At 40.2% G+C, this 27,379-nt stretch overlaps 1 protein-coding gene across 8 annotated transcripts in view; it reads left to right on the top strand.

Annotated features, from left to right (window-relative positions):
• The window catches only part of LOC135498977 (atrial natriuretic peptide receptor 1-like), an 813,512-nt gene extending 788,309 nt beyond the window's left edge, over positions 1-25,203 (top strand). For all 8 annotated transcript variants that reach the window (XM_064789559.1, XM_064789566.1, XM_064789564.1 and 5 more), the window contains 14 exons: positions 849-987; positions 3,919-4,003; positions 6,019-6,139; positions 7,714-7,887; positions 9,501-9,677; positions 10,016-10,175; positions 11,396-11,551; positions 12,218-12,386; positions 12,623-12,772; positions 13,430-13,622; positions 14,019-14,193; positions 15,327-15,425; positions 16,690-16,781; positions 17,733-25,203. In XM_064789559.1, the coding sequence (XP_064645629.1) occupies positions 849-987; positions 3,919-4,003; positions 6,019-6,139; positions 7,714-7,887; positions 9,501-9,677; positions 10,016-10,175; positions 11,396-11,551; positions 12,218-12,386; positions 12,623-12,772; positions 13,430-13,622; positions 14,019-14,193; positions 15,327-15,425; positions 16,690-16,781; positions 17,733-17,987 (2,145 nt within the window). In that variant the 3' untranslated portion in view covers positions 17,988-25,203. The remainder of the gene's footprint in view (positions 1-848; positions 988-3,918; positions 4,004-6,018; positions 6,140-7,713; positions 7,888-9,500; positions 9,678-10,015; positions 10,176-11,395; positions 11,552-12,217; positions 12,387-12,622; positions 12,773-13,429; positions 13,623-14,018; positions 14,194-15,326; positions 15,426-16,689; positions 16,782-17,732) is intronic.
• The last annotated feature ends 2,176 nt before the right edge of the window (positions 25,204-27,379 follow it).

Here is a 27,379-nt window from a genome sequence, read left to right as displayed (position 1 = left end):
AAATTCCCACGAAATTCACCAAACGACCGCTGTTACAACCTGAATGCGCTATCCATTCTTAAAACCGACTCTGTTACTACTTATAAAAACACACAATCCATTGTCAAATCCACATCTGTTACGACTTGAAATACGGGATTCATTCTCCATTTCTGAGGCCCAGCGAAGTGTCTTGCATTTGAGGCTACAGGCAGTGTACAGGTAGCGGCGCATGTTGACATTTGGGGGTGATTATCATCGACCCGCTTTTCTAAAGAGTTATCAAAGCGTCAAAATCTTTCCAAAGAAAGCTTATTGATAAAGCAGAAGAAGAACAAAACATATCGAAAGGATAATCAGCCTTTTCCGGCAAGAATAGTTGCTCCGAAACCCGATATGTTTGCATTAGTAAGAATGAAAACTTTCAACTGCTCTTAACTGTCGGACTTATTTTAGTTCATGATTTAGTTGCCTCCTAGTCCTATAGGTCAAGCGGTAGGACTGAAGTAAAAAGGTTCGGGCACGTGGTAGTTGATCGATGAAATAAGATGGCCGCTCTTGGCATTGAATATCCTCGTTATTAAATCATTTTACCCTGTACGTGCAGGTATTTTTCGTGAGAATTTTATAATTATGAGATGTTTATCACTTTATTTATCATAATAAGAGCATTTTTACGCTACCACCGAAATGTCACGATTTGCATATTTTCATATTTAGCCCACAACATATTTGAGGTTTAAATTTTAGAATATTTTAAAATGGATCTATATTTTTTGAGTCAATCACAGACCAATTCTTGCAATCGTGGTATACGACTATCACCAACTGAAATCTTCCTTATCTGAAATTTTCCGGTCTCGCTTCAGGTGGTCGCCAATTACTATGGCAACAAGAAACAATACGAGGCTGTGGCAGGGAAGAGTATTCACTGGGCAGGAAACAAGAATGAGCCTCCTAGAGATACACCAGAGTGTGGATTTGATGGCTCAGGGTGTCCGGATGACGGTAGGTTCGGGAACTTTCAGTAAAAAGAAGTTGCGCACCTTTCTGACCTCCACTGCGACTTCATTGCCGAGGTTGAATTGCAGTTATCTGAGGATGTATTCAACTTAAGCAATCTGTCGAATATTCGCATTTTGATATTCCACCGAATCTTTAGAACAACATTTTGAATTCTAAGCGTGACCAGTGCAGAAGACGGATATTACGAACTCGTTATCCAAGTTGTCGACCATCACCACAACTTGGAAAACGACTTCGTTATTTTCCGCTCAGGCACTGGTCCGATCGGAATAAAAATGCGTACGTACACAACGTTTATCAATATGAAAACAACTCTCGTCAGTTCAGGTGAATCAAAGTTGTCTTTACGACTGTGATTAACTCTTAAAGTTGGCATCGGATCGAGTTGGAGTCGTAGATGGTGCGTAACCTCAGTATATTTTTCTGAATTTTAGGTATGGCCCTACTGCACACATATTTATACGTGTAGTATCAATATGGGTGCTGGAAGGTGTAGACCTAAAAATGATAAATATGTTCCAAGTATTTGCGAACAAAAAATATGTTGTTTCAGGCCAACCAACTGATCGAGTGGTGTCAAATGAATAGTCATGTCAATAAGTTTATCAATTGAACCATCAGAATGTGCTGATCAAATGCTTATAAATGAGCTGTGATGTCAAAAGGTTCACTAGTGTTTTTGTCTTAAAATAAAGGCCATATCCGGTCTTTCAAAAAATCTGAAAGTTTGATCTTTTCCAATTGTGTGATTTTGTTTTGAGAACTGAATATCTTCATAATTATGCTGTAGAATAATATGAAAGTACATGTAAGCAAATTCCAAATCTAGAGCATTAGCATGCAAAAAACTGCCTTGCGGTAATGTTTACTTCTACCTCTAAAAACAACAAATAAACAAGCGGTTATTGTATTTAAGAATACACTGTAGATTGTTCTGTCCGATTATGACATTTTCCAAACAGAGGGGTGTATGAAAGGACACTGGTGTAAGGTAAATATAGCCAGGGAAACAATATGGAAGAAATGCAGCATCCAGGTGACAATGCTCATCCCATTGTTGTCAGGGATAGGGGTTTAGTTTCCATAGCAACTGAAATGCCATCTTCTGGAAGGCGAATGGTATATAATATTTTTCAAGATTGCGTTATAACACGTTAGATTAAAATGAAGATGGCGATGGTTCACTCGAGCGTTATGATCACACTCAATTGTTTTTCCGAAAGTGCCTGACGTCGGGATGTTCTCTAAATAGCAAATGTGACTCACTCTACCAAAACTAGGCGCTTGTCGCATCTGAACTCGACAGGTTGATACGGACTTGTTGTTCATTTCCCTATTGTAGACCTTTTGTGAAATCTATTACAAACTGATTTGGTCACATTTCACAAAAGGTCTACAATAGAGAAATGAACAACACGTCCGTATCAACCTGTCAAGTTCAGATGCGACAAGCGCCTAGTTTTGGTAGAGCGGGTCACAAATGACATTTTAGAATTTGTTTTCAGGGCGCTTTTCAAAGAATGACCAATAATTGATGTACACCACTGGAAAGGCCGTGATATCCTTTCGATTTTTCTGCTCTCATTCATTTAATGAACACAGGTCAATAACTAGCACAGGATTCGCTACAAGCACTTGAGGCCACCCCAAACTGCAATTTCAAACCAAAACCCGGAATCACTAAAAATTGCGATTTTTTTAAAATTTTCTTTTTTAATCAAAAATTCAAAAAAATATATAGCGGTTTTCACGTGATGGCCAATTGACAATGCTCTAGAAGAATACGATGATATAGAGTCCACGGAAACTCTTATTGCTACATGTATCTACAGAGTGGCTCAATAAAAATGTTACACTTACAAAATGGTTAATATCACTTATAATGTTGGCAATTACCTCACTTGAAGAGCAAGCTCGCTCGATTAATCTGACACCAGCAGATTCAAAATCCTTCCATGGTTGACTGCGGTTGACCAATCTATGAAACAGTGTTACCGTTAACACCTCGAGGCTTCAGGAGCCAGATAAACGAATTAAAAATAGTCTATGAATCAGTGAATCTGATCTGATGAGGGCAGAAACAGCTCATTGCAACTCGGTGCAGTTCAATATACATGAACTCATTATCCAGTCAAGAAGGTCATTCGCATTTAATTCAAAGTCTAGTCCTCATCCTCGCTGAGATCTGCCTCATCAGCACTGAGGTCTGGCATGTCAACAAACAACACTCCATCGCTGTTTCCTTCAACTTCATCCTGGGGAAGTTCTACAGGGTCCGTCGGTACCGCTTCACCACCCTCCATTAACACCTCATATCAAAACCATGACCAATTATAGCAGTTGTTTCTTACAGTCATTGGAGTTTCCCCTTATTAAGAAATTGAACGCACCCTGTATTGCCAAACCTTTGTTGTCTAATGATGGCAAGCATGGTGTCACGACCCCAATTCGAGCACAAATCTCTCTTTTGGCTTACATAATCGAAAGAGCATTGCTGACAATAAAACTGGTTAATTGAGGTCTCATGTACTGCATTTATTACCAACTGGAAATTATTGCAAGGTTGGAGGAGCTATAATAATACCCCTCCCAACCTCCATAACCTTACAACTGGGTATCTGGTGTATCAACACTTTATTCAAACTTTCATATTATCAAGTATGGATCGAATCTATACATTTACTTGATGATATTAGGAATATCCCTCCCCCCCAATCCAGAGAAACCATGTCTATATCCTGCTATAATCCTCCATGGAACTGGAAAAAAAACTCATGTTCCGTTGTCATATCCTGTCTATTTCAGTCCGTTCCGTCAATTCGATGAGGCCCCTATTTAGGGCCCTAATCTTTTCAAAATATAAATATGATTTAGTGTCCTTCACAATGTAATAAAGATTATGCTATATTTCAGAGCCTTTTCCAAACTTTGCGATTGTCATCATCGTGCTTGGCTCACTCCTTATCATCGTATCAGTTGGAGCGTTCTTCTTGTACAGGTAAGCCGAATATCAACCATTCAGGACTTCAGCATAGGAGAAAATGAATGAGTTAGTGCGAAGTAATTTTAACTACTTTTTAAGCGGTAGTTTTAATTACCGCTTGTTTTAAGATTGGTAAGCGGTATAAGGAGAGACTGCTCATTAAGGCCATGGTAAGGAATGGTTATGTCAACAGATTTTTGACGATTGTTATTCTGAGAGAATTCATTATCATTGCCCTTCCCGAAAATGGACGTTCCGAGAACCATTACAGCGAGAAAGCCCCACTTCCGTGCCAGTGTAATGTTTTTGAGTGTTTCTGTTTTTGAGTGTTTCCCCTCATTGTTTGGGAACGCTCAAAAATAGATTGACGAGTTTTTCTGTGTATCCCCCCTATTGAAAAGTCATGGTCTATCTAGCTGCCTATTGTTTGGAAACACTGAAACATGGGGAACAACCACAGATGTTACACCGGTGTAAAATGAATGGACGTCCTAGGAATGCAGGACCCCATACAACAGCTGCGTATTGTCAACGTTTGGTTATGGTTAGCTACATAATCTTCAACAAAGGAACTCGGCGACTCTATTCACTGTAACAAAAGGACCGGACTTAGATTCCGGGGGGGGGGGGCTTGCATTTCTTTTACACCGACCGTCACCAAATTTTGAGCATGTGTTCTTGATCAACAAACTGGTTCTGTGAATCAGGCCTTGGAAGCAGTTGCGCTAAATGCATAATCTTATGTAATAAACTGGCTAAAAACAATGCACAGTTGATTGAAATGATATTTTTGCCCCTTACCTCGCAGCTAGAAGAAATCAGGCCTGGCCTGATAAACGGTCTATTGTCTTTAAAGGACCTTTGGCTTTATCAAGGGCATTATTACCCAACTGTCGGCTGCCCAGTCGCCATTTATTCTACATAGATAGTTTCCATCAGCAAATTGCACCAAAAAGGAAAAACTCGAAATCTGACTGAATTATCACGTTTTTCCGATGCTGACTCCATTAGACCAGAGTTAGCTCTCCATGCATCGATCCTTTCCACATGGAACGATGCACTAGTATGGCGTTTTCTGGAGTTAGGATCTACCCTGTGACGTCTTGGTGCTGATATCGAGTTTTCCGACGTCACGCTGATCGGCGCTTGATTACCCCGCAACTGCGACGATAAATGGAAATGACGTTGGGTCTTAATAGCGGGGTGACGTGAACTCGGATCTCGGCGTGAAAGGTCTTTCAAGATTTGCGCGAACTGAAAATAACGAATAACGCGTCTGTTTTCTATCGAAGAGCTGAAACAAAATTGAAAAGCCATCAAACAAAAAGAAAAATAGTTTACTGATGAACCAGAAGAAGAACAAATATACTGCAATTAAAAAACGACCATTCCTTTAAACAAAGCCCGCACGCACCTAGGATTAAATTGCCTTTGTTCTACTCTCTTATCAAAGAGATAATCAGGGCAAATCTTGATAACATCAACCCCGCGAACACTTTGCATGGGAGTCGATAGGTCTATAAACAAGCACGGGTAAATATACGTGGTGAAGCCCCGCCCGAAGACACGATGACAAAAATGCCAAAAGCGGCTTTTAAAGCATGAATACACGTCTGTCACACCTGGATCCCATTCACGAATGCGAAATCCTTGTTTTTATAACGATCGGAAATGCCTAGACCGGTGTGACAGCGGATATAGTCCCCCTGGAGTCATAGTCCGGTAGCATTGTATTTGATCAATTAAGCAGCATGATCTATTGTACCGCTAACCCTAACCAAAACATTTAGCAATGCGGGCTATTGTTACACGGACTATCAGCCCTAGGACTACTATCCCTTGCACACCGGCTTCAAATGTTTCAATAGTCTTTTCCCGATGAGGGTAGTTGGCTAGAGCGTGTTTACTTTAGTTAGAGGTGTCCCTTTGCTATGTTGCCGCATGGTGGCCTGTTCGGCCTTATCGTCAAGGTTCGTAATTGTAAACACTCGCCAGTATTGCCCATTAAGATATATTTCGTTATCTTTCAGACATCTAAGATTAGAAGCTGAGTTAGCCGAAATGAGCTGGCGAATCAAATTTGAAGATATTGTGATGAACGAGAGGCGCAGTGGGTTAAAAAGGTCTGGCAGTCGCATGAGCCTAACACGGGTAAGTAGATGACCCCCCCCCCTGCATGTGTCCAAATGTACTAATAAATAACAAGTGGCCTTGATTATTTTCCAATGGATGCCTAATGCATGCAATGCCAATGGCGAGTTCACAAATCCGATCATCATGATTATCATATATTTTGGTGTACATTTTAAAGCTTATAAAGCTGTGATGTGTAGCCTACAGATTTTATTGATATATTCTTTCAAGCACAACACACTTGTAACACAAATCACATCGCAATCTTAGTGTGACATATCTACTACTACAAATATTTTACACCGACGCCAATATGCACCAAGTTAAATCGGTTATGTGCACTCAATGTACGGGAAGAGTGACAAGGTTTTAAAATTGAATGAATGCACGAATAACACAAAATTGTCGGATTTGAACCCCATTTTGCCTCCTACTTGGGCACCAGACGACCTGTCTTTTTGGCTCACCGTAGGGGAGTCTATACAATACCGCAGTGTCCGTCGTCCGTTGTCGCCCGTCGTCGTATCCTTTTTCAAAAACAGAGGCACGTTTCTTAACCGCTAAAGCTATGAACTTTAAACTTGGTCCACATGACCCCAAAGGTAAGATGACTTCTGACAGTGAATTTAGGTCTGATCTAATTTTTTACTTGGCCACCAGAGGGCGAGATGTGGAAACCTAAAAAGTGACTCGTTTTCGATAAAATTGTTATGGTAGGTTCTCCTAGCAAGGATACATCACATATCGAACCGGTTTTTGATTTGACCTAATTTTCAAGGTCGAAATGGGTCAAATGCCGTAAATTGGCCGCTTGAATGAACTTTGGAACACATGACTCCCTACGTCATTTAGCCTCGGACACTGAATTTCGATCCGATCTGATTCTCGACTTGACCACAGGAGGCCAAAACTAAAAAAGGGTAAAAAGTGCAATATCTCGCTTATTAGTGACTTGTTTTAGATGACATTTTTATAGTAGGTACTCCAAGCAGCAATACATCACATGTCATACCGACTTTGGTTTGACCTATATACTGTACATGTAGCATATTTCTTAACCAGGATGAATTCTATACCACCAAATATCTATACGGTGAGCACAATGGCCCTTTGCCGTTTCATTTGGAACGTGGATTCACGTGCACAGTTGTAGTTACCACTTCTGCACGTCGTGTCAAAGTCCGCATATTAGCTTCATTTGATGAGGACCAGAATCGTTTTTAATGATATTCAGTGTAACAGGGGTGTAACCAGTTAGCTTTCTTACTGTCAACTCAGTCTCCTTGATGATTTTGATCAGTTTTTAGAATAACGTTATTGTCCGTCGTTACCATTGTGGCTTATCATTATTTGTAACCTCTCGTTTGTGTAATTCGTGAATTCGTTCAATATCTGAAGCCTTATTACTGTAACGTGTACATTTCATGTTTTAGGCACTATGCATTCATTGAAAAATGATGAAGTCCTACTTTGACTTGTTTAACCACACTTAGAAAAAAGATCGCCTGCTTGAGGAGAAAGACATACCGTTCGCACATAAAAATTGAATCACCGTCATGGTTTGCGACTCATTTGCGTGCTTCTTGTTTCAGCGTGCCTCAGCGGAGAGCCACCTATCGGGAGACACTATTGCTATCTGTCTGAGTGATATGGGAAACAAACAACTGTTCACCAAGACTGGATATTACAAAGCAACGATAGTTGCCATCAAGCGACTCGAAAAAGAGGTGGAGATAACAAAACCATTACTCTTGGAAATCAAAAAAGTGGGTATTTAACATTACAGGTTTTGCCCTGATTACTTTTGACATTTAATATGTGCACTAATCCACCTTATATAACAAAGAATTGGGCCATTCGAATGTTCTTCCTGTTAGTATAGCAGGCTCTGCTTATGACGCGCTTATATACAGTGTTTATAAGGCCGGAGAAAATCTATTCGTGGAATCTGGTGACTCGGATCACATTCTCAAGCAGTATTCTTATCATATCATGTTGACAAGGCCTATTACATGACTTAATTTATTATTACGACATACCCTGACCTGGGATTTTGGAATTTTATAACTGTTCTCTTCAGATCAGGGCCCGGTTGTCCAAGACAAGTGTTGTCACTTACGCTGGCGTTAACTTAAGGTCGATCTATACCCAACCGTTGCGCAAATCTGCCCAACTTCAACTCGTGATAATTCATTGATAACACATAATTTTAAAAAATTATGGTTAAGTATGATGCATCTAAATGAACTTTTCCCCAAAATAGCTGGATCGTATTGATGGATGACCCAGAAAAATGACTTTTTCGGGGAGGTCAAAAAATCACCTTGATCAATTTTATGTCAACATGCTATGTCGCATCGAAGCATACTCTGTTGGTCGATTCCTAGCGCAAGTCCGTATAACGGCCGATTATTAAAAACAATCTAACTATGCATATGATTAACAAAGTACAGCTTTTACTCCACATAATTTTTCTAATCTAGTAATTTTGCCGATAATCTACTTGAAAAACCCAAAATCCGCGGTTATACGGAGAAGCTCCTGCAGTTGGTTAACAGCACATTTCCATTTTCAAAATTTGAAAAATGTTTTATAAAAGTGGAGAAAAACTGCTTGACATTTTGAAACTTTATCATTCACGTCCGTTTGTTTACTATTTACAACACGAGCCCGCTAAAGTGCGTTTCCAAATATTATGCGCAAATCAGCGGACCATTGAAAAACCAAGGCCTGTAATTGCTGTCACATTTCAGGGTTGTGGTTAAGCATCAACAAATGTTCCTCGAGCGCTTACTAAAATCGGCGAAGAGAGTCTGGGCAATTATGATTCACTAGCATAGTACCCGTGGCGCGGGTTGTTTTAGGGTGTTGGTTTACTGTGGGGTCGGGGCAATTTGGGTGAAATGAAATTATATGTCTGGGGGTTGTGATGTTGTCTTGATTTTGATATGCGTAAAATAGGTCGATGTGCGATGTGGAGCACTCCGCGCCGACCCAAGTGTTTACAAATCAAACATGATGATTTGGGGGGAGGATTGTGATGCATTATGTTACTCTTCAATGGGTAGCTAGGAATGTGTTTGCCTCGGGGAAAACCCCTTGACTTTACATCGACCTTAACTTGGCGTTAAGTCTAAGGAGATAACACCAGGTTAAGTTAACGCCAGCTTCAGTGACAAAATTTGTTTTGAAAAACCAGGCCCAGAGGACAGTATTCTAATGGGCTCATAAGCTTATATATTTGACTGGCCATGCCTGCAAAAAACGCACCGCCATTCATATGTGTGACGACACAAGATGGTTCATTACGTCTGATTTCATCGCGTAATACCAACCAAAACTTGTATCATTACATCATCCCCCCTCTTTTCTGTTAAAGGTGAAGGACCTCCAGAACGACCATTTGGTGCGGTTTGTAGGAGCCTGTATTGACCCACCCCACGAGTGTATAGTCACTGAGTACTGTCCTAAGGGAAGCTTGGAGGACGTCTTGGAGAACGAGCAGCTCAAATTGGACTGGATGTTCAAGTATTCATTGATGCAAGACGTTGTCAGGGTAAGTGAGGTCAAAATAATTTCTTACAGAATGTGGCGATGCCTAAAAGTTTTTCAAATAAATTTATTTAAAAGACTCTGCTCCAACCAAGTGAACGCCTATGCCGCCATCATTACGATAATGTCTTCATTCTTCATTGAACAGTGCACCCGGTTTCAGAAACCCTGCATGACATCTCCCAACTCGTGGGCCTACATGTGCTAGATCAGTGCTAGATATAATAGGCAGCAGGAAATCCAACATTTTTTAAGAACTACGGTAAGGCCTGCAAGACGGATGAATCCACGGAAACTCTTCAAAGGCACCTCTACTAATCAACACCAACGTATCTCTTTCAGGGCATGGCATATCTTCATGGCAGTGAGATCAGGTCACACGGGAACCTTAAAACGTCAAATTGTGTTGTGGATAGCCGGTTTGTTCTAAAAATCACTGATTTCGGTCTTCATTCACTCCGTGATTTACCTTATTCGGAAGATATGCACACTTATTATAGCCGTGAGTATCACTGGATGTGAGATTTATGCTTGTTTAATTACATTGAATAACCACCGCACGATCTTGCTTATTCCAGGGGATATGCACGCTTTCTGTAGCCTTAAGTATCCCTTCAGGGCGAAGTTGACCATGGTTGTCCCTCGAAGTCTGTTACTGTCTCATATTCCTTGAAGTGCCTGATAAGAAAGATAAAAAAGTGCTAAGTACTGGGCTGCGGAGCAGTGTTATTCGGCAAAAGTCGCCTGTGGGAGCACATTACGCCGTTTTTTACCACTTTTCACCACTTAGGCAACGTACCTAGGGACGCGAAAAAAAAAGCGGTACGTGACGAAGCCGAACATCACCACCTGTTGAACGCCTGTGACTAGATATGTAATTTCTTCCTCGGGGCTATGAAGAGTGGAGAACATGTCAGTGTCTGGGCGAGGGATCCGGCTACATGTAGCACACACTCTCAAACATCCTAACTTTGCCACTTAAGAAAAATCTGCCAAATAACAGATAAGCGAGGGGTATTGTCAGATAAACTGTTTTCATTGTGACGATCCCTTTCATCACAATTGAATACATTTTGATAATGCCTCTTATTTGTTGTTTCGAAGATATTTTCAGAGGTCGAAGCGTTGGTACTGTTTTGACAACGTTTTGGTAAAGCATGTTTTATGGTACCTTAGGGCTCTTAAGTAAAATGTCACTGTTATTTTGGGCTGCTCTGCAAGAACTGCTTGTGGGCCGATTACTTCAAAGTTTTGATTTTCTTCAATTTAATTTTGGGACCCAACACGATTTCCAGGTAAGAGATTTGCAAATCAAGCAAAAAGAAAACTTCTACATTGGGGCCCTTTGACGATTTCTTTTTTGTTGGGAGGGGGGGGGTCGGGTTAGGACAGGGGCCGTTTTTTTCTAATGGACATTTTAAAAATAAACTTGGCATACCGAAAGGTGTACGCGGAAATAAACATATTGTATAGTTCATTAGAATTCATCCAGAATGAGCAGTTCAGGGGAGAAAGGGGTTAAATTTAATATCCACGTAAGTCTTCATGTACATACAAACAACCCCTAAAAAACTAAACCTGAACGAAATCGGCCCAGTGTAGTTTTTGCAATGCAGCCCAAAAGGACAGTTAAATTTACTTTTGAAGCCGACTGTAATTGTGTCTTTATATCAACTATCATGTCGTCATCGGTTTGAAATGACCTAATTTGCTTTTTTCTAGGACAAATTTGGACTGCTCCAGAAATAATGAGATTGCAAAGTCGGCCACCAGAGGGCACACAGAAGGGCGATGTATATAGCTTTGCAATAATTTGTCAAGAAATAGTCTACCGGCAGGGGGCGTTCTATGTCGCAAACATGGATCTGTCACCAGAAGGTAAGAGAGGGTTGGAGATATCGTCACTTAATAGATCGCGACAATAACACAATTTGTATTCCTAATTGTTTGAACTAATGTGTACTCATACCAAATACCATTCTTCCTCAGCTGGAAATTGTCTCGTTTGTAATATTTACTCAGTCAACATGCCTTGCCTTTAAAGGCGCTATTTTGCACTCGAGCACCTTAGGGCGTCTTAAATCAAATAAAGGTGCTCTGCTAGGTCAGAATATGTGGCACCTCCAAATTTAAACGAATCTAGCTTAAAGACATGATTTGAATTAATCTTTTAGAAACGGCCCAAAAGGCTCAGCTATTAGGATGAGGAAAACTAGAAGCCTTAACCATCTCAAACACTGATCCTACTTTACTGGGGCCAAAGTACGAGCAAGATGCATTATCCCGAGTCCTAACCACTCTGTAACTTTGAATCAGCAGAAGTGAGCAGAAGTTCCAAATGTTGCATCCGGTTACGCATGCATATGAATATGTAACGCTCGGTTACTGCTTGGTAGCCTTGGTTCGGACCCACTAAAGTGCATGCGTAACCGAATGCAGAATCTGGAAAACTTTGTTCCGCCCTCTCTGCTGACCGTAATTCACCGGCCTTAAACTTAAAGGAGTATTGACCTCACCGTCTTGACTGATTTATTTTTTCTTCAGAATGCGTCCGAAAGGTGAAAAATGGTCAAAAGCCCTACTTCAGGCCTACACTCGAAGAAGACGATATTAGTGAGGCGCTGGCCGATATGATAAGACGGTGCTGGAACGAGGACCCCGTGGAGAGGCCAGACTTCTCTCAGCTACGGTCAACCATTAGAAAACTCAACAAGTATGCGGACACAACATTTATATGTACTTGCTGACAATTTCCGTTTCGTGTACAATTGACAAAAAGACAAGGTTAAGGACCTGGGTTATTTTGTATTCGGTTTTTCAGACAAAAAGAAAACTGTAGACAGGTCCGTAGTAAATAAAGCAACAGTGTGGCTGCTGATTGGTTGATCAGCTGATCAGTTTTCAACCAATGGGAAAACGGCTTGCAAGTATCATTTTGTTTTCTTCCAGGGAAGGTGATAGTGGAAATATCCTAGATAATCTCCTGCTTCGAATGGAGCAATATGCAAATAACCTGGAAACCCTGGTCGAAGAGAGGACGGCAGACTACTTAGAGGAGAAGAAGAAAGCAGAGGAACTTCTCTACCTTATGTTACCAAAGCAAGTATATTTCATGACTAGTGATTGGTCAGTTTCCATCAGCTGATCAATTGTCGACCAATTGGTAAGCTTCTTTCAAAAAAAATAATGAAAGTCTGGCTGAAGAGTTGCCGGCTGCAAAAAGGAAATAAAACGAGGAGGAAATTCCCTACTTTAGTAGAGTCAGTATGTTGCGTGGCTTTTTATCGGATTGGTTATATTCCATCAACAAATTGGGAACGTCTTACAAAAAATCTGGCCAAAAGAATTCGATTGCTGTAGAGAAAAGTTAGAAAAGGAACTTCCTTAACTTTCTATACCTTAGGTTACGGGCTCATGTTTAGTATTGATCAAGTTATCGGGTTTTTACCAATGGCAGGTCCCTTTACAATAATCTCTGATGGGGGAGGGGAGACATACTAAGAAGACAATTTACCCAGAGACGAACCCAGAATATGTAAACGGTTACCATAATTATGAATGAGCTTAGCAACAAGCGCTTTCCACTGGGTGGTCATGTTAATTGGTTTAATAACGATCTCAAGAAGAGGTTTTCAACGAACGGTCATGCCACTAGGTTTTTACAATACGCGACATTTTGGTACACTTTCTGTGTACTGCACTTTGCAATGAACGAGGTCATCCCGCTTTTAAAACTTCTAACAATTTTATTTTCAGAACTATAGCAACCCAGCTTATTGCCGGGCAGGTGGTGCAGGCTGAGACCTTTACGGCCGTAACCATTTACTTCAGCGATATCTGTGGCTTCACGGCCCTCTCAGCTGCCTCCACACCCCTTCAAGTGGTTGATCTCCTAAACGATCTGTACACTACCTTTGATTCCATAATAGAAAACTTTGATGTATATAAGGTATGTCTTTTGACCAAAATTGTTCTTCTTCAACACAAAAACGGGAGAGCTACAATTGTGATCAGTGGTAAAAGGATTTATTCTTTTTTTCCTTGTTCTACTAACCGCCGGCAGGGGAGTCAATACAATACCACAGAGTCCGGCTTTTGTATCCTGTTTCAGAAACATCGGAACGTTCCTTAACTGCTAGGGCTATGAATACGATGAACGTAAAACTTGGTACACATGACACTCTGGGTCAGCTGACCTCTGGCATAGAATTTCCGTCCGACTCTCGGCTCGACTTGGCCACCACGGAGCCTAAACCGGAAGCTTTAAAACTTAGTGATTCGTTTTTGTTATTTATTTAAAGTGACTGTTATTATGTTGTGCTTTAACTGATTCCACTTCTTCCAGGTTGAAACAATAGGTGACGCCTACATGGTCGTGTCTGGTCTTCCTATTCGCAACGGCAAACTCCATGCGCGAGAAGTGGCGAGAATGTCATTGTCTTTACTCAGTGCTGTCCATTGCTTCAAAATCCGGCATCGCCCAGAGGAGAAATTGAAGCTACGAATAGGCATTCACACTGGTAAGTGACGTCATCGCTACATCTGACACGTTCCCGTCAATAAGGAAGTTAATGGACTTTGCTACAAAAACGATTACGACTTGAACCGAACTATGCCATTTGCTTAATCTTCTCCTTTGACGGTGTTATGATAACATCGTGACGTTCGATCGTGAGTTGAACATTTTACTGCAGAAGTGGAGAATCAGGACATTCCTGAGAAATGTCGGGCTGGTGACTTCGGAAGATTTGGAACAAACATGTTTGTTTTTCATTTTGATGGTTAATCATTAAAGAAAGTTGTTTGTACCGTCGCACTCGAGCACAATTGCAAGTCGGTTTTGAAGTTTTCGATAAAAAAATCTCTAGTTATTTTTCAAAACTATGTTATTCCCCCATTTTTACAGTCTTTTTTCAACAATAAATTTCTCATAAGTACGTTTTTCTCAAAATTTACAGTTTTGCCCGATGATTTTCTTCTTGACCAAAATGCAAATTTTTGAAAGCTTTGAAATTATCTTTGAATTAAAGAATAAACAGACCCCTTAGAAATATCATATTGTTTGTGACAATTAAAATATTTGTTTTCAAATAACACCTAATTTCATCTAATTTTCAGTCAAAATTTTAAACTATGGTTTCCTTTAACTTTTGTCACTATACATACATGTATCAATCTTTCAAAAATTTTGATTGATTTTCACATCATTTTCTAGCTTTGGTATATCTGAAGAATTTTGTAGAAATGACAGTTATCCGTACTTATCTCTGAATTGCGTCAGTTTTATTTTGTTTCATCACTGAATATATATGATCGAATTATTTCAGTAGTCACAACCCAGCGGAACTTTTTTTTAAACGAATCCGATGTATAGGATAATAACATAGTAATGCACACATTAAGATTTTTATTCCTTTAAAGGCCGTCTGAAAAATGACTTCGGTAAATCTGTTTTGCCTAGTTTCGGCTCCCCGTTATTGGTATTTTTATGTGATTCACCACACTGAAATGAGTAGCCCCGATGTGGCGTGTACTTCCATGAGCATTTGTTTACAAGAAAAGAACTTTAAACCAGTCACATGGGCATCTATCGTTGTCGACCTCACAATTAGTTTCACTGCGTTCCACTGCAATTAGCCCATTTTGTTTTCAGGTCCTTGCGTAGCGGGTGTGGTAGGGTTAAAGATGCCGCGCTATTGTTTATTTGGTGATACTGTTAATACTGCTTCTAGGATGGAATCTAACGGATTACGTAAGTTTGCTTGTTTTTGATGCTGTAATCAGCCTACTACAGACTATTTCCATATGGGCCGTATAGATGACTCTTTGAATGTGCGCCTAATGTAGGAAGTCGCCATTGACTTAGCGTGAATTCTAACGTCGGTTTTGATATCCGTAGTGCAACCAAAATTTCATAAGATTGACCATTTTAATGATCACGTGTGGTAAGGACTGAAAGGTCGCGTCCCAAGCTATTCTCTTTCTATTCACTCAAACTGGCATCATGTGCCCGACGTCCCAGATGTTTGGCGACCAATTCTCAACAACCTGTGCAAGTTCCACCTGCAACTGACATGTTCACCTGAGACTTCTTATGAAACTGAGGGGAGGGGAAGGGTTGCCTGACAGATGCGGACTTGATCTTCGGAGAGTGGCAGTTTGCCACCTTCCTTGAATGAATGTAGGGCTCAGTACACAATTAAATCTGCTATAGGGTCCATGTACATTTTGTGTGCATGCATTTTCGTGATTTAAAAAAGATTCAATGCAGCGATTTTCATCAGACTTTGCAGAAGTGTAGTCCTATATCTTGTCAATGTCGTAAGTGAATTTTAGATAGTTCCAAATATTCTGAATTGTTTTATTAGCGTTTTCGTGAGACATGTCAGAATATGACACGATGCGGGGCCGTGTTTACTGCCTGTAAGAGATATCCTTTCCGACCCCGTAAAATCGAGAAAAGGAATTCCTATTTCAAAAGCGACCTGAATCATGTTAGTTTATATCTTTCAAAATCGGAAAGCCTAAAATGATGTTTGCAAACCAAATAACTCACATTCCAGGCAGTATTTAGGCATGACAGGCCTTTTTGTCCCATGGTACCACTGAACAGTTAATAAGTGATCTCAGTCCTGTAAAACATCGGCGCAGGCAGTTGCCAATCAGAAGCCCTGTAAACGCCATTACCCGACATGATCTAATAGCCAAACAAGCATGATAGCGGTTTTCTAATTGGTCAGGTGATTGTTCAGCTCTCATAATACTAATATTAAAACGCATCTAAATCGTTTTGGGTGAATGTCATTGTTTTTCAGTTGTCAACTACAACGCCAATGTCTCAGCATTTGCTAGATGTGCATTCTAATTTATATAATGGAAGATAGTCTTTAATTGTGAGTTGGGATCAAGGGCAATGGGGCTTTGTTTATAACGGAACGTCTGTAAAAAAGGTACCCATCTCCGTCCTTTCTACAGATGGACTGGTCAATTTCATCGAACTTGTATTTTGTTTTCAGCCCTCCGAATCCACGTCAGCCCTTTCACGAAAGAGGTACTTGACACGTTTGGCACATTCGAGTTGGAGCTCAGAGGTGCAGTCGCTATGAAGGTAATTTCTTTGTCCGAACGGCAGAACATTGAGAAACCGTCATGTAGATATGAAAGTTCCATCAATACCTATTTACATAAAACGAATTAATGAAATAAGCGCAGAAAAAAACAAGTTGCACTAGCTTGGGTTCAAACCACATATCTAATCAAGGTATGAGAACGCTCGCACTTTCCAAATGACTAACCGTATAGTTTGCAAATGATGGTAGCATCGCAAAGTGCCGAGGACGAGCTTTTCAAGGAATTGTCATGTCAATAGAGTATCGGCATCCCAATAGGCCGCGCTAATTTATATAATTCAAACAACCACATATGTTACACCAGTACATGTTTATCGAGTACGTATGTTAACGCACATTCATTAATGATAAAACAACAGGGAATGCGCTAATACTTTGACGTGAGTCCCTTAAATTACCGCATTGGGGTCACCAAAGGCATAACATCAAATGTTATGCTAGGATCTAAAGGAGTTCGTTACAGCGAGGTTACACTATAGTGCCTGTCATATTCCATGATTTGTGATCAACGGGTCCTTGGTTTCATTTGACGCAAAAGACCCTGTTATGGTGACCGGCCTTTTCTACTACTCTGGTACATGAAGTTGCTTTTGCACAGATTGTGAAATCAGTTGTTTTAACTTCATGACTGTGTCAGAATAGTCATTCTTAACCATCTTAATGTTAGTTTTTACCTTTTTTAGTTGGAACAACTAATTAGTGGTTAGTTTTTACGAATTTCTCAGCTGGTGCAATAGGAACTACCAAATTAGTTCTTTTTACTAATAAATTGTAAGAGTTTGTGGCGCCGACTGGCTTATACATCTTTGAGGCCTTTGAATCAAAAGTTGCAACAACATATTTAGGTTTTGCTGCACCCGGTAACCTCAAAGGCGTATTGTGTACATGTATGTCCGTCATTGCTGCTAATGTCTGTTCTTCTTCACCAGGGCAAAGGTGAAGTGGTGACCTACTGGCTGAACGGTGAAAAGAACGTGGACGATCCCCTGCTCTACTACAAAAATCTGAAAATCGCAAGGAATAATAACTCTGCATCTCCTCATGGTTCTCTAAGCGGGAGTCAAACTCTATCTGCTGGTCAAACGGAGGAGGCATTACATCGGCCTTTGGCACACAAGGACAGTAATCATATATCGTCAGTTCCAGAGCAGAGTTTGCTGTACACGGAGACAACGGGATTATGATAGGGGACATTGTAAATTAATCTGCGCTTTCATCATTTTACGCCAGAGGTATCATATGTGACGACAGAGGTTGTTTTTTTCTTTTACCGCGGTAGAGGCACATGGGAGAGATCGTGGATTAATATGTAGTTTCTTCATTTTACACTGGAGATCGCTTTGTGCGGTGCCAGAGACGTAGCCGTGATGCAAGAGAGACACATGCGACGGATTGAACCCAACCAGTGTAGGCCTAAACGCCTGCAACTAAGATTGTTCACAATCTTACGTTACGCCTTGATAGTAATCAACCGAATGAGGATGACTCTGTTTTAAGCCAGTGGATGGCGAACTGGCATATGATTTATACATGTATATGTCAACCTCTGCGACTGGGTGCTGTAGTTTCATGTTGCTGTCGGTTGTTTTTTTATTGGCAGCAACCCCTGTTGAAAGTCCTGGAACACTAGACGTTTTAATTGCGCGCGCTGTATATATGATTTGCTTCACTGTTGGCTGATGTGCGTGTAGTGACCATCTCGATCTCCAGCAATAATGAGCAATAATAGAACCCTGTGACGGAGGGTGACCAGACTGTTCTATTTGCGCAATTATCCTTCTCACCTAAAAGTTGTTCCCCTGGCTGCGGAAAACTAGTGTCTGAAGTTTGATAAAAGACGTGACACTTGGTCTAATCGCCGCGAAGAAATATGTTAAAAATCATTGAAATATATTGTTTTATTGTTTTGATGTAAGCAAGTAACTGTAATATTTTGGCGACTGTTGTTTTGAGACTGACTGGGACTGTTTTAGAATTTAATCAAAGACACAAAATTTCCGATAATCAAAAACAAACATTTGGGAATGTTTTGCAGTGATGTGATTGGGAATACTAGTGAGATGTTTAGTAACGTCTCAGATTCCAGCCTGAGGAAAACTTGAGGTAATCTTTCTGACTCTCTCTTTGTCAATACACATGATTCAGGCCACCATTACTGAAATCCAACGCAAAATATCTTGAAGTAATCACAGGTGCCTGACGATATAAGAATAATAGCACTTGCTCAGCCCCCAAATTCATGATATAGGCAGACCTACGTAACAATGCGCATTTCGATTCATTATGTCCTGGCCTTACAAATATTTTCGGTCGGCTTTGTAGGGCAGATTGATCATTTATTGATTGGCTGATTTTTGTATCTTCAAGAGCCTGTGGTGAATTAATGATAAGTGGCCTGATAATGACACTGGGATTGAGATTAGATAACATCCAAGTCTAGTGGTCAGAAAGGATAGTTGCTGCGTTGGTAATTTTTCGGCCTAATAAAATCAATAGTTCTCAAGCGAATACGATTTATAAGAGAAGTACCTTGAAGTAATGACAGACTTGCACGACTGATAGTTCATGAGTGTTTCTGTGTAAGGAGTGTGATTCTTCAATGCCGCAGAGAAAACGTGCTGCCTGTTTCTCCAACTATTTGTATATACTTTAAAGTGCATACATGTGGCACACTTAACACATACAGAATCTATCAAATAGTGCTTCGTCAGCATCTTTTTCGAGATAGTCCTCCCTTGGTAAGCATGGGGACTTAGATGGTCCTAGGAAACCTATCTTAAGGGAACCTCTACAGGGTGTCGACAAAATGGCTTGTTGGCTTGTTGTGTATAATGTGAAGCTTTTGCTACACCCTGTGGAGTTTTCTAACCTCATTTGGTGAGACACATGTGAGGTTTTTTTGTGACAGACTATAAATTCTTAAAGTAGAATATATTATTGTTTTTCTCAAGAACATTTTCCGTTTTTTCGTAAAAGGAGGAATAAAGGGATGAGGGGTCGAATTGGTGGTCTCCAGGCGAACATATAATAATAATATTAATAATAATAATAATGATAATGAGTTCTTATGTAGCGCTTTTCCCGGTTTCCCTGCTCAAAGCGCTTTTGGGATATCATATTATTATCCGGTCTCCACAAAAATCAATCCGCGGTTTCGGTTAGCAACCAGAAGGCGCTCACTTGAACTCGACCAGTAGGAGAACCAAGCCGTGGCTAGGCTGGGAGTCGAACCCATGAGGCCGACTTTCTTATAGCCTTTAGCATATAATCCGTATTTTTTGTCTGAGCGAAAATATCATAGGTTTTTAGTAAACCTAAATATGATTGTTACAGACTGTGTCCTCTACAGGGTGGCCAAGAATTATTTTCGTTTGGACAATAGCATTCTTTTGTGTATCCATTGTCTTGAGGGAAAATAATTCTGGGCCACGCTGTAGTTAAATTGTATATTTCTCAAGACACTACAAGGAGGATACCAGAGGTGGGTAACGGCTGAGTTCGTCGTGCGATTGAAGAGGTTACAAATTATAGAATTCACTATTAGGCCTTGTGAATATAGAAGAGATAACTGCTGATCGAGTGCCGGGCAAATAGTTCTGGTAAACATTGTGCTGGGTTTGAAATTGAAGACTAAAAAAACGACATTGATTTATTGATAACAAGTCCATTAAGCAAGCTTATAACAGTGGTTGTTTGAGCATATATAAGGCAGGCGGACAAGACTGACTTCTGGTTTCATCCCTGAGGACACCACCCTAACTTTATTGATTAGTTTTGGTAGATACCATTTTATTAACAAAAATAGCAGCCGTGTCATATATATATAGAGACCCAGGTGTGGTTTTTCTCAGTAAACTCCAAATTTCCATGCACACTTGATTTTAGCGGATTTTGCGAATAACATAGATTCACGAAAACAAAAAAAATCAGAAGAGAAAAATGTTTTGATCAGAAAAAATCTAAAACATATTTTGTTATCCGCCCAGCTGAAAAATCCATGAACTGTAAAAATAATGGGGTGCAAGAAATTGCCGATTTTCAGTCACTGGTGACCATTTCTCAGTTCTCAGTGCCTCTGTGACTGGAGAATACCAAGAGAGTGCTCTGTGTTTTACCACATATTCGGTCAATGTTTTGTTCTTGGACACTAAGATATGAGGTGCAACCGAAAATGTTACACCAGTGTAAAGGATGTACTCTCGCAATCTTTAATCTTAGTTTGTGATATAAATAATAATCAAAGTTTAGGTATTTTGTTAACTGTATATAATTATAATTACATACTGGTATATAATTACAATTGTATGATATAATTGATGTGATCCACAATGTAAATTATATAATTATGGTACAGTTATATTTGCATCATTAAAAAATTATAATTATAATTGACGATTTATGCATTGATAATGTTAATTATAATAACAAATACATTTGCATCATTAATTGCAACTATAATTGTATAGCTGATGTGATTTATTAAAAAATGATCATCCTCAATTATAATTAAGATTGTATAGATGCACATCATTATGTAAATTACATAACAATAATTACATTTGCATCATTAATTATAAAGATGATTGTATACTTTAAGTACTAATTTATAATGTAAATTGTACACCTGTAGTGTATAAACGTATAGATAATTATGTGAACATATCATGAATTTTTGCTCGAAGAAGGCGCCTTTTTCTGTCAGATTTGTTATAATACTATATTCTAAAATACCTTGGTACCGTAAAGTCAACTTTTAAATGGAAAATGCATAAGCCTCGTTCTGAGAGTGGAGTGTTTTGGACACGCAACCAAGATGCTCTACCAAAGTTCCCTCGGGTTGCACTAAAATGTGGAACCATGCACACAGCTCACTTCAGAAGTTTGAGGCTCTCAAAACACTGCTTCAAACACAAATCAGCCAAGGAAGCATCAACCACCCTAAGTTTTTTAATGAGCACTACACATATTTGCTGAGAAAAACGCTCCAAATAGCCCATTTGCGCGGATTTTAGCGTCACTTGAGCGAGCCGATCCGGACTTCCTATACGGGCTGCCGTAACATAATGTAAACAACGGCGCTACCGGCGCTCCGGGCAGGCGATGGATGGAATTTGCCAAATTCGCACATATTCAAGTTATTTCGTGGCCTATCTTTTTAAGTTTGAGGTATTTTAGAATAGAAATTGAACCCTCGGCTTCGGACCTTGGTTGAGTTACCAAGACACTCTCGGGTGGAGCTAAAATTTCGTCCAAACCCTCGCCTATCGGCTCGGGTTTGGACTGTATTTTAGCTCCACCCTCGAGTGTCTTGGTAACTCAACCAAGGTCCTCCGCCTCGGGTTCAATTCCTTAAACAACACTCCCGTGGTTTTATATCTCGGCCTACGTGCAAGGAATAGACGGAAGCATTGAGAGGACGTGCATTTGGCTCTGTCCGCGCAGTTTGTGGCGTACATTTTGTTACATCACGTCGGTTGGCGCCGTTGTGGACTCCGTCACGGCCGCCAAATCCTCTATACATTTTTACAGAATTTCTTTGTTAATGGCTTTAAACCCTTTTTTGAGGAGACATGGTCGTTAACCTTTCGCGAATTGAGAAGTAATAAGCAAACGATACATCGTATCAAAAAAGTCCTTATGTCAAAATGAGTGGTTTTGAAATAAATTGTGCACATTCGAGTGTCGTATCTCCGGTAACGTACTTGGGGATGGAAAAAAGCAGAGATTCGTGACGTATCCGATGGTCACAATATGGGTGATGCTAGATCAAGAGTGAGTCAAGGAGGTGTCATGGTGGCATATGCTAAATTTAGAAAAGCACATGGCTAAGTGTCAGATGGTCACGTGAACGCATGATCGGCGTACATAAGCTGTGCATCGTGTACGCAGTGCCTGGATGTGTAGTGTAAACGGAAAGATAGTCCCTCGAATCGTTATTCACAAATGCCTGTGTGTGGTTGTGCTGATAGTATTTTACAGAATTTGCAGATGAGTTTACTGGTGGTGTGTGTGTCAGTGGTGAAGTAGATGATCCCATCAAAAAAAATTATTTCTAAGGCACCAAGAATCCACTTAGGCCTCTCGGCCTCTATAAATACTATATTGTCAGCTTGCTATATTTGACCCAATCCATAATGTACCATGAAGACCTGAAAGGGTTTCGATTTCTGAGAAAAGGTGAAACTTTACCGTTGGGAATCTCCGTTTTACGACTCGGCACAGGTTATCACGTAAAAACACTTGATTACAAAAAAGTAAATCTGGAGGCCCGGTTTTCAAGAAAATTCTCCAAGTCCATGTCAACAAGTACACGTGCTTGTATCTAATTTTACCCCTCGGAATTCCACTGATGATGTCATTCATAGACACGTTATCATAGCCGCCATGACACTGCCATTACTCACTCTTGATCTAGCCTCACCCGTCAAAATATTCCGCAAAGAGTAAATGAGGTCAGAAATTTTGTATAATTATCTTAAATTCATCAGGCCACATTGATTTTGTTAACAAAGCATTTTGAGCATACGGAGAAGAGAATAATGGATGCTGAAGGGTTTATCAGGTTATTGTTCCGTCAGGCACAATAAAAACATGCTTCTTTTGGTGTCTGAGGGGTAATTATGCCACCCCTGAGAATATCTGCCAAAAGAGAGACAAGGGGTAGTATAAAAACATAATTTCTACGGAAAATCTGGTATTGCATTTTAATTAAGACATCCACTGGCTAGACTCCGAGCGCAGTGGACCGGCCTCGTCCCTCCCCCAAACCAGCGACAAGTGGTGAGATATATGGAGGTTTTTGTAAGGGGCGCTGAGTTTGTTTTCAGTCACTGATGCATTAAATGTTAACATCCTATCGGGTTCTTCCACCTGGCTTGGAATGTCCTGCGCTCTTTGCAACACAGTTGAGACCTCGATAAACCTGCTTGTATTCAGCATAACCATGTCGGAACAGACTACTGCCTGAGAGCAATCCACCTCGTACTAGAATGTAGATAAAAAATAGTAGCGGTCCAAGGACCGGACCTTGGGGCACACCGTAATGCAACACCGTTGCTGTAACCATAACGTTAACCATCTTCCTGTCACTGACCACAGGTCAGCACATGGCCTATTGTTGCACCTCGTTCTAGTACATTGTTTACTGCAGTTTGATGCTTTTTCAATGATCCTTGTTTGGAGAAGATGCGGTTCTGCTGAAAGAATTTTTGATAAAAAGCACATATCTCATGCCCACATTGGCCCTTTAAATCATCTTACAGGTGTTAAAATTGACAGTGTTAAATTTATGTAAACATAGCCTAATGGGGCTGTCTTCACGGTTAACCAGGCCATCTGTGCCGTATCATAATGTTTGACCAACTTCACTGTCTACAAGCCCGCCATAAGAAAGCATCCCAATGGCCAAATATTTTGTTGTATGGGGTGGACAAGACTTTTTAAAGCCAACGCGGCGACGGTTGAAATAATACCCAAATTGTATTGAAATGCCCAACATAACAAATGAGTATGATCAATAGACTCTACTTTCGGGAAATGTGGGAAATATAGCTTTGGGCGATTGTACCAGTCTATGAAAAAAATAAGACTCCGATTGACTTTGAACAGTGACTTTGCCTATTATTTTGTTGATGCTCTGTGAAACTGCAACTGGTTAACAAAATGGCAAACATTTATTAAAGCCCCTTTTGTTGTACAGCAACACACGGTCCACTACCAAACATATGAGCATTTTACAGGATTGAAGTCCGAGCGAGGTCAGATATGATTTATGTCTTCGAAATTTGGTGGGTATATCATTTGGAAGATTAGAATAATTATTTTATAATTATGATTTGGACCTGATAGAAATCCTATACATATCTCATACCTTAGTTTTGGTGTTGCGGGTTTTTTTACAGGATAAGTAGGTTGCAGTCATTTATCGGGTCCTATTGTATAGACTGAATTATATACGTATCATACAGTTTTGATGTCAAATCAATTGTCTTGGTGGTTCTACTGTACTGGACCATGAAAAACGGATAATAAAAGTCCGGTAAAATTTCAGTGGTCGCAGTCGTACTGTAAATTGATTGGACCATGAGTAGCTAACTGATTATAGTCCAGTCAATTAGTGGTGTGATTATGTTGTATATTGACTAGACTATTAGTAGCGGACAGTTTTATTTTCCAGTCAAGCAGCGGTGGCCTTGCACTACATGGACTTGACTGTTAGTATGCGCCATTGATTAACCAAGTCGTTCTGATGTTATTTGAAATGTTTATCCATCATCTAGGGAATAAATTTGTATAAAATGGAATTGTAGAGATCAAACTGTATAAATTTGTTAGATGTAACATAAGTACATTTCATATTAAATTACCTGCTGTTTTGTGACAATGCTCAGATAAAATAAACCGGAGATAATTCCGTGATTGTTTGTTCTTGTTTTCTGATAGTCGGACAGTAAGGTCTGTACGGAAGTAGGGTGGCTCAACCACGACAATAAGGTCTGTACGGAAGTAGAGTGACTCAACCACGACAGTAAGCTCTGTACGGAAGTAGAGTGACTCAACCACAACAGTAAGGTCTGTACAGAAGTAGAGTGACTCAACCACTCTCTTGCATTACATTACAGAGAGTGGCCCGTAACTGGCAAATAGTGGTTACACTGACCGCCTGTCGGGAGCTTACACGCAGGGACAACGCATATTACAGAAATTGGTCGTCGATTTTCAAACATGAAATATTTTATTGAATTTTAATTCATTTAAAAATCTGCTGGTGCATACTAACAATCCAATGATTGAAACAGATAACTCATATGAAAAACTAACAGTTAGCAATTTGTTTGCGTCGTTAAAACACTAAAATTTATTCCTGGCCGAAAATCGTGCCATGACAAAATTCTGGTCAAGGAAAACAAGAATTAAAAAAAAGAAATTAGGCCTCGGGCAGTGGCTGCTTTAGCGCCAATACGCGGGGCTTAATGGCTAGTACGGAAGTAAATCGCTAGTTACAGGTTACTTGTGATACTGTCCACACATCCCAACCAACCATGAGTAATTGCGGAGGTAACAACCTCACTGAACCAAATGTTTGAAACAAGAGGACACCCCGAATCCATATTTGGATTCTAGGACCTTCGTTTCATGAGTGGAGATACATGTGTATATGTAAACAGGAAAAACTGGTATTCCATCAATGTGTAGGTCGTTTTTGATGCACATTTTGGGGTTATCAATGTTGCAGCTGGATGGCCATGTGGCAGCCACGACTCCGTTGTGATCCGAGAAACCGCACCAACAGATGCATGTCGGCCGGAAGGGGATGAGCTCATCCTTGGTGACAACGGATATACATTGCAGCCTTAGCTTATGACGCCAATTTTTAACCCCAACATCAACGATGATACAATAGTGTACAGAAAATGCTTTGTAACTTGCACATTTGAATGCCAACAATTAATAAATAAAGAATTAATTCATAGGCAGAAATCAACAAGAAATATGACACGGATACCTGATGCGTCTTTTTGAGTGAGAAAGATAAGTGGTACCCTCAAACTTAAGTGGTAAACTTGGCTAGTTGGTCGGCTGAGTGGTTTTATGAATCCCATTTATTTGGGGAACGTTGACCACTTAGGGTTTTATGGCCCTTGAGTTGAGAACATTTATGAAAATCGGCCCAGGTACCTAAAATATGATTTGATACTCGAACCAAAAAAATACACCAACTACTGTAGAAGAAACCGACTTTTTCTACGTCCGTTGCCATGGAAACGCGATTTTCGGAAAAATACCCAAATTGGCAAGGTGGCACTCATCGGATTCTGGTTCTAGACTTCTCAAAGGTATAGAAATTGCAAAAAAACTGCCGCTATACCATACTTGCCAAATGTCACGCTTTACCCCAAAATCGGGGTTTTGCGTCTAGACTAGTAGGGTGTCACTAGCCAGTGGTGATCAGGTCCGGATTGTACCCCCTCCCCCCCCAAAAAAAACCTAGTTCTTCAATCTCGGATGATTACCATGGATACAGATGAGCCTACTTTATCCCCGGCTATTGCTACTTGTTCAAGTGTAAATGTCCGAGGTGTTTTGTGACGGGGTAGCTCTGACGATTATTTTAGGAAAATACCAGCTTCTTTGCACTTACGCGTTGAGCAGGCCCCGTATTATATTTATAGCTCAACAGGAAGTTGACATAGACTGTTTCCTGTGAGATTGCACATGTTCTCTAGGAAAGATTTCGAGGGCAAAAAAATCAAACAAAAGCCGCAACAGCGCCTTATTTTTATATAAATGTCTGAAAAAGTTCGGTTTACATTGCAACATTGTTGACCTCATGGGTAACAGCGAACGAGTTCTGCGATTGAACATTATCTGTGCGGGACTGCTATCTAAACCTTGAGTGGGAGTGTTGCCTGTCTCCAACACAGCGAGATACTGGTCAGTATCAGACCTTTTAGCCTTGCGTAATGTTTTCTTAGCGGCTTTCACAGCAGATTCCACCTTACCATTGGACTGGCTATGACGCGGGCTAATCTTCATATGATCAAAGTCACTTTGGAGCAATACTAGCAAAATTGGA

Source organism: Lineus longissimus, chromosome 14 (assembly GCF_910592395.1).
Source record: "Lineus longissimus chromosome 14, tnLinLong1.2, whole genome shotgun sequence".
Classification (NCBI taxonomy): Eukaryota; Metazoa; Nemertea; class Pilidiophora; order Heteronemertea; family Lineidae; genus Lineus; species Lineus longissimus.
This window is presented reverse-complemented; position numbering and strand designations above follow the sequence as displayed.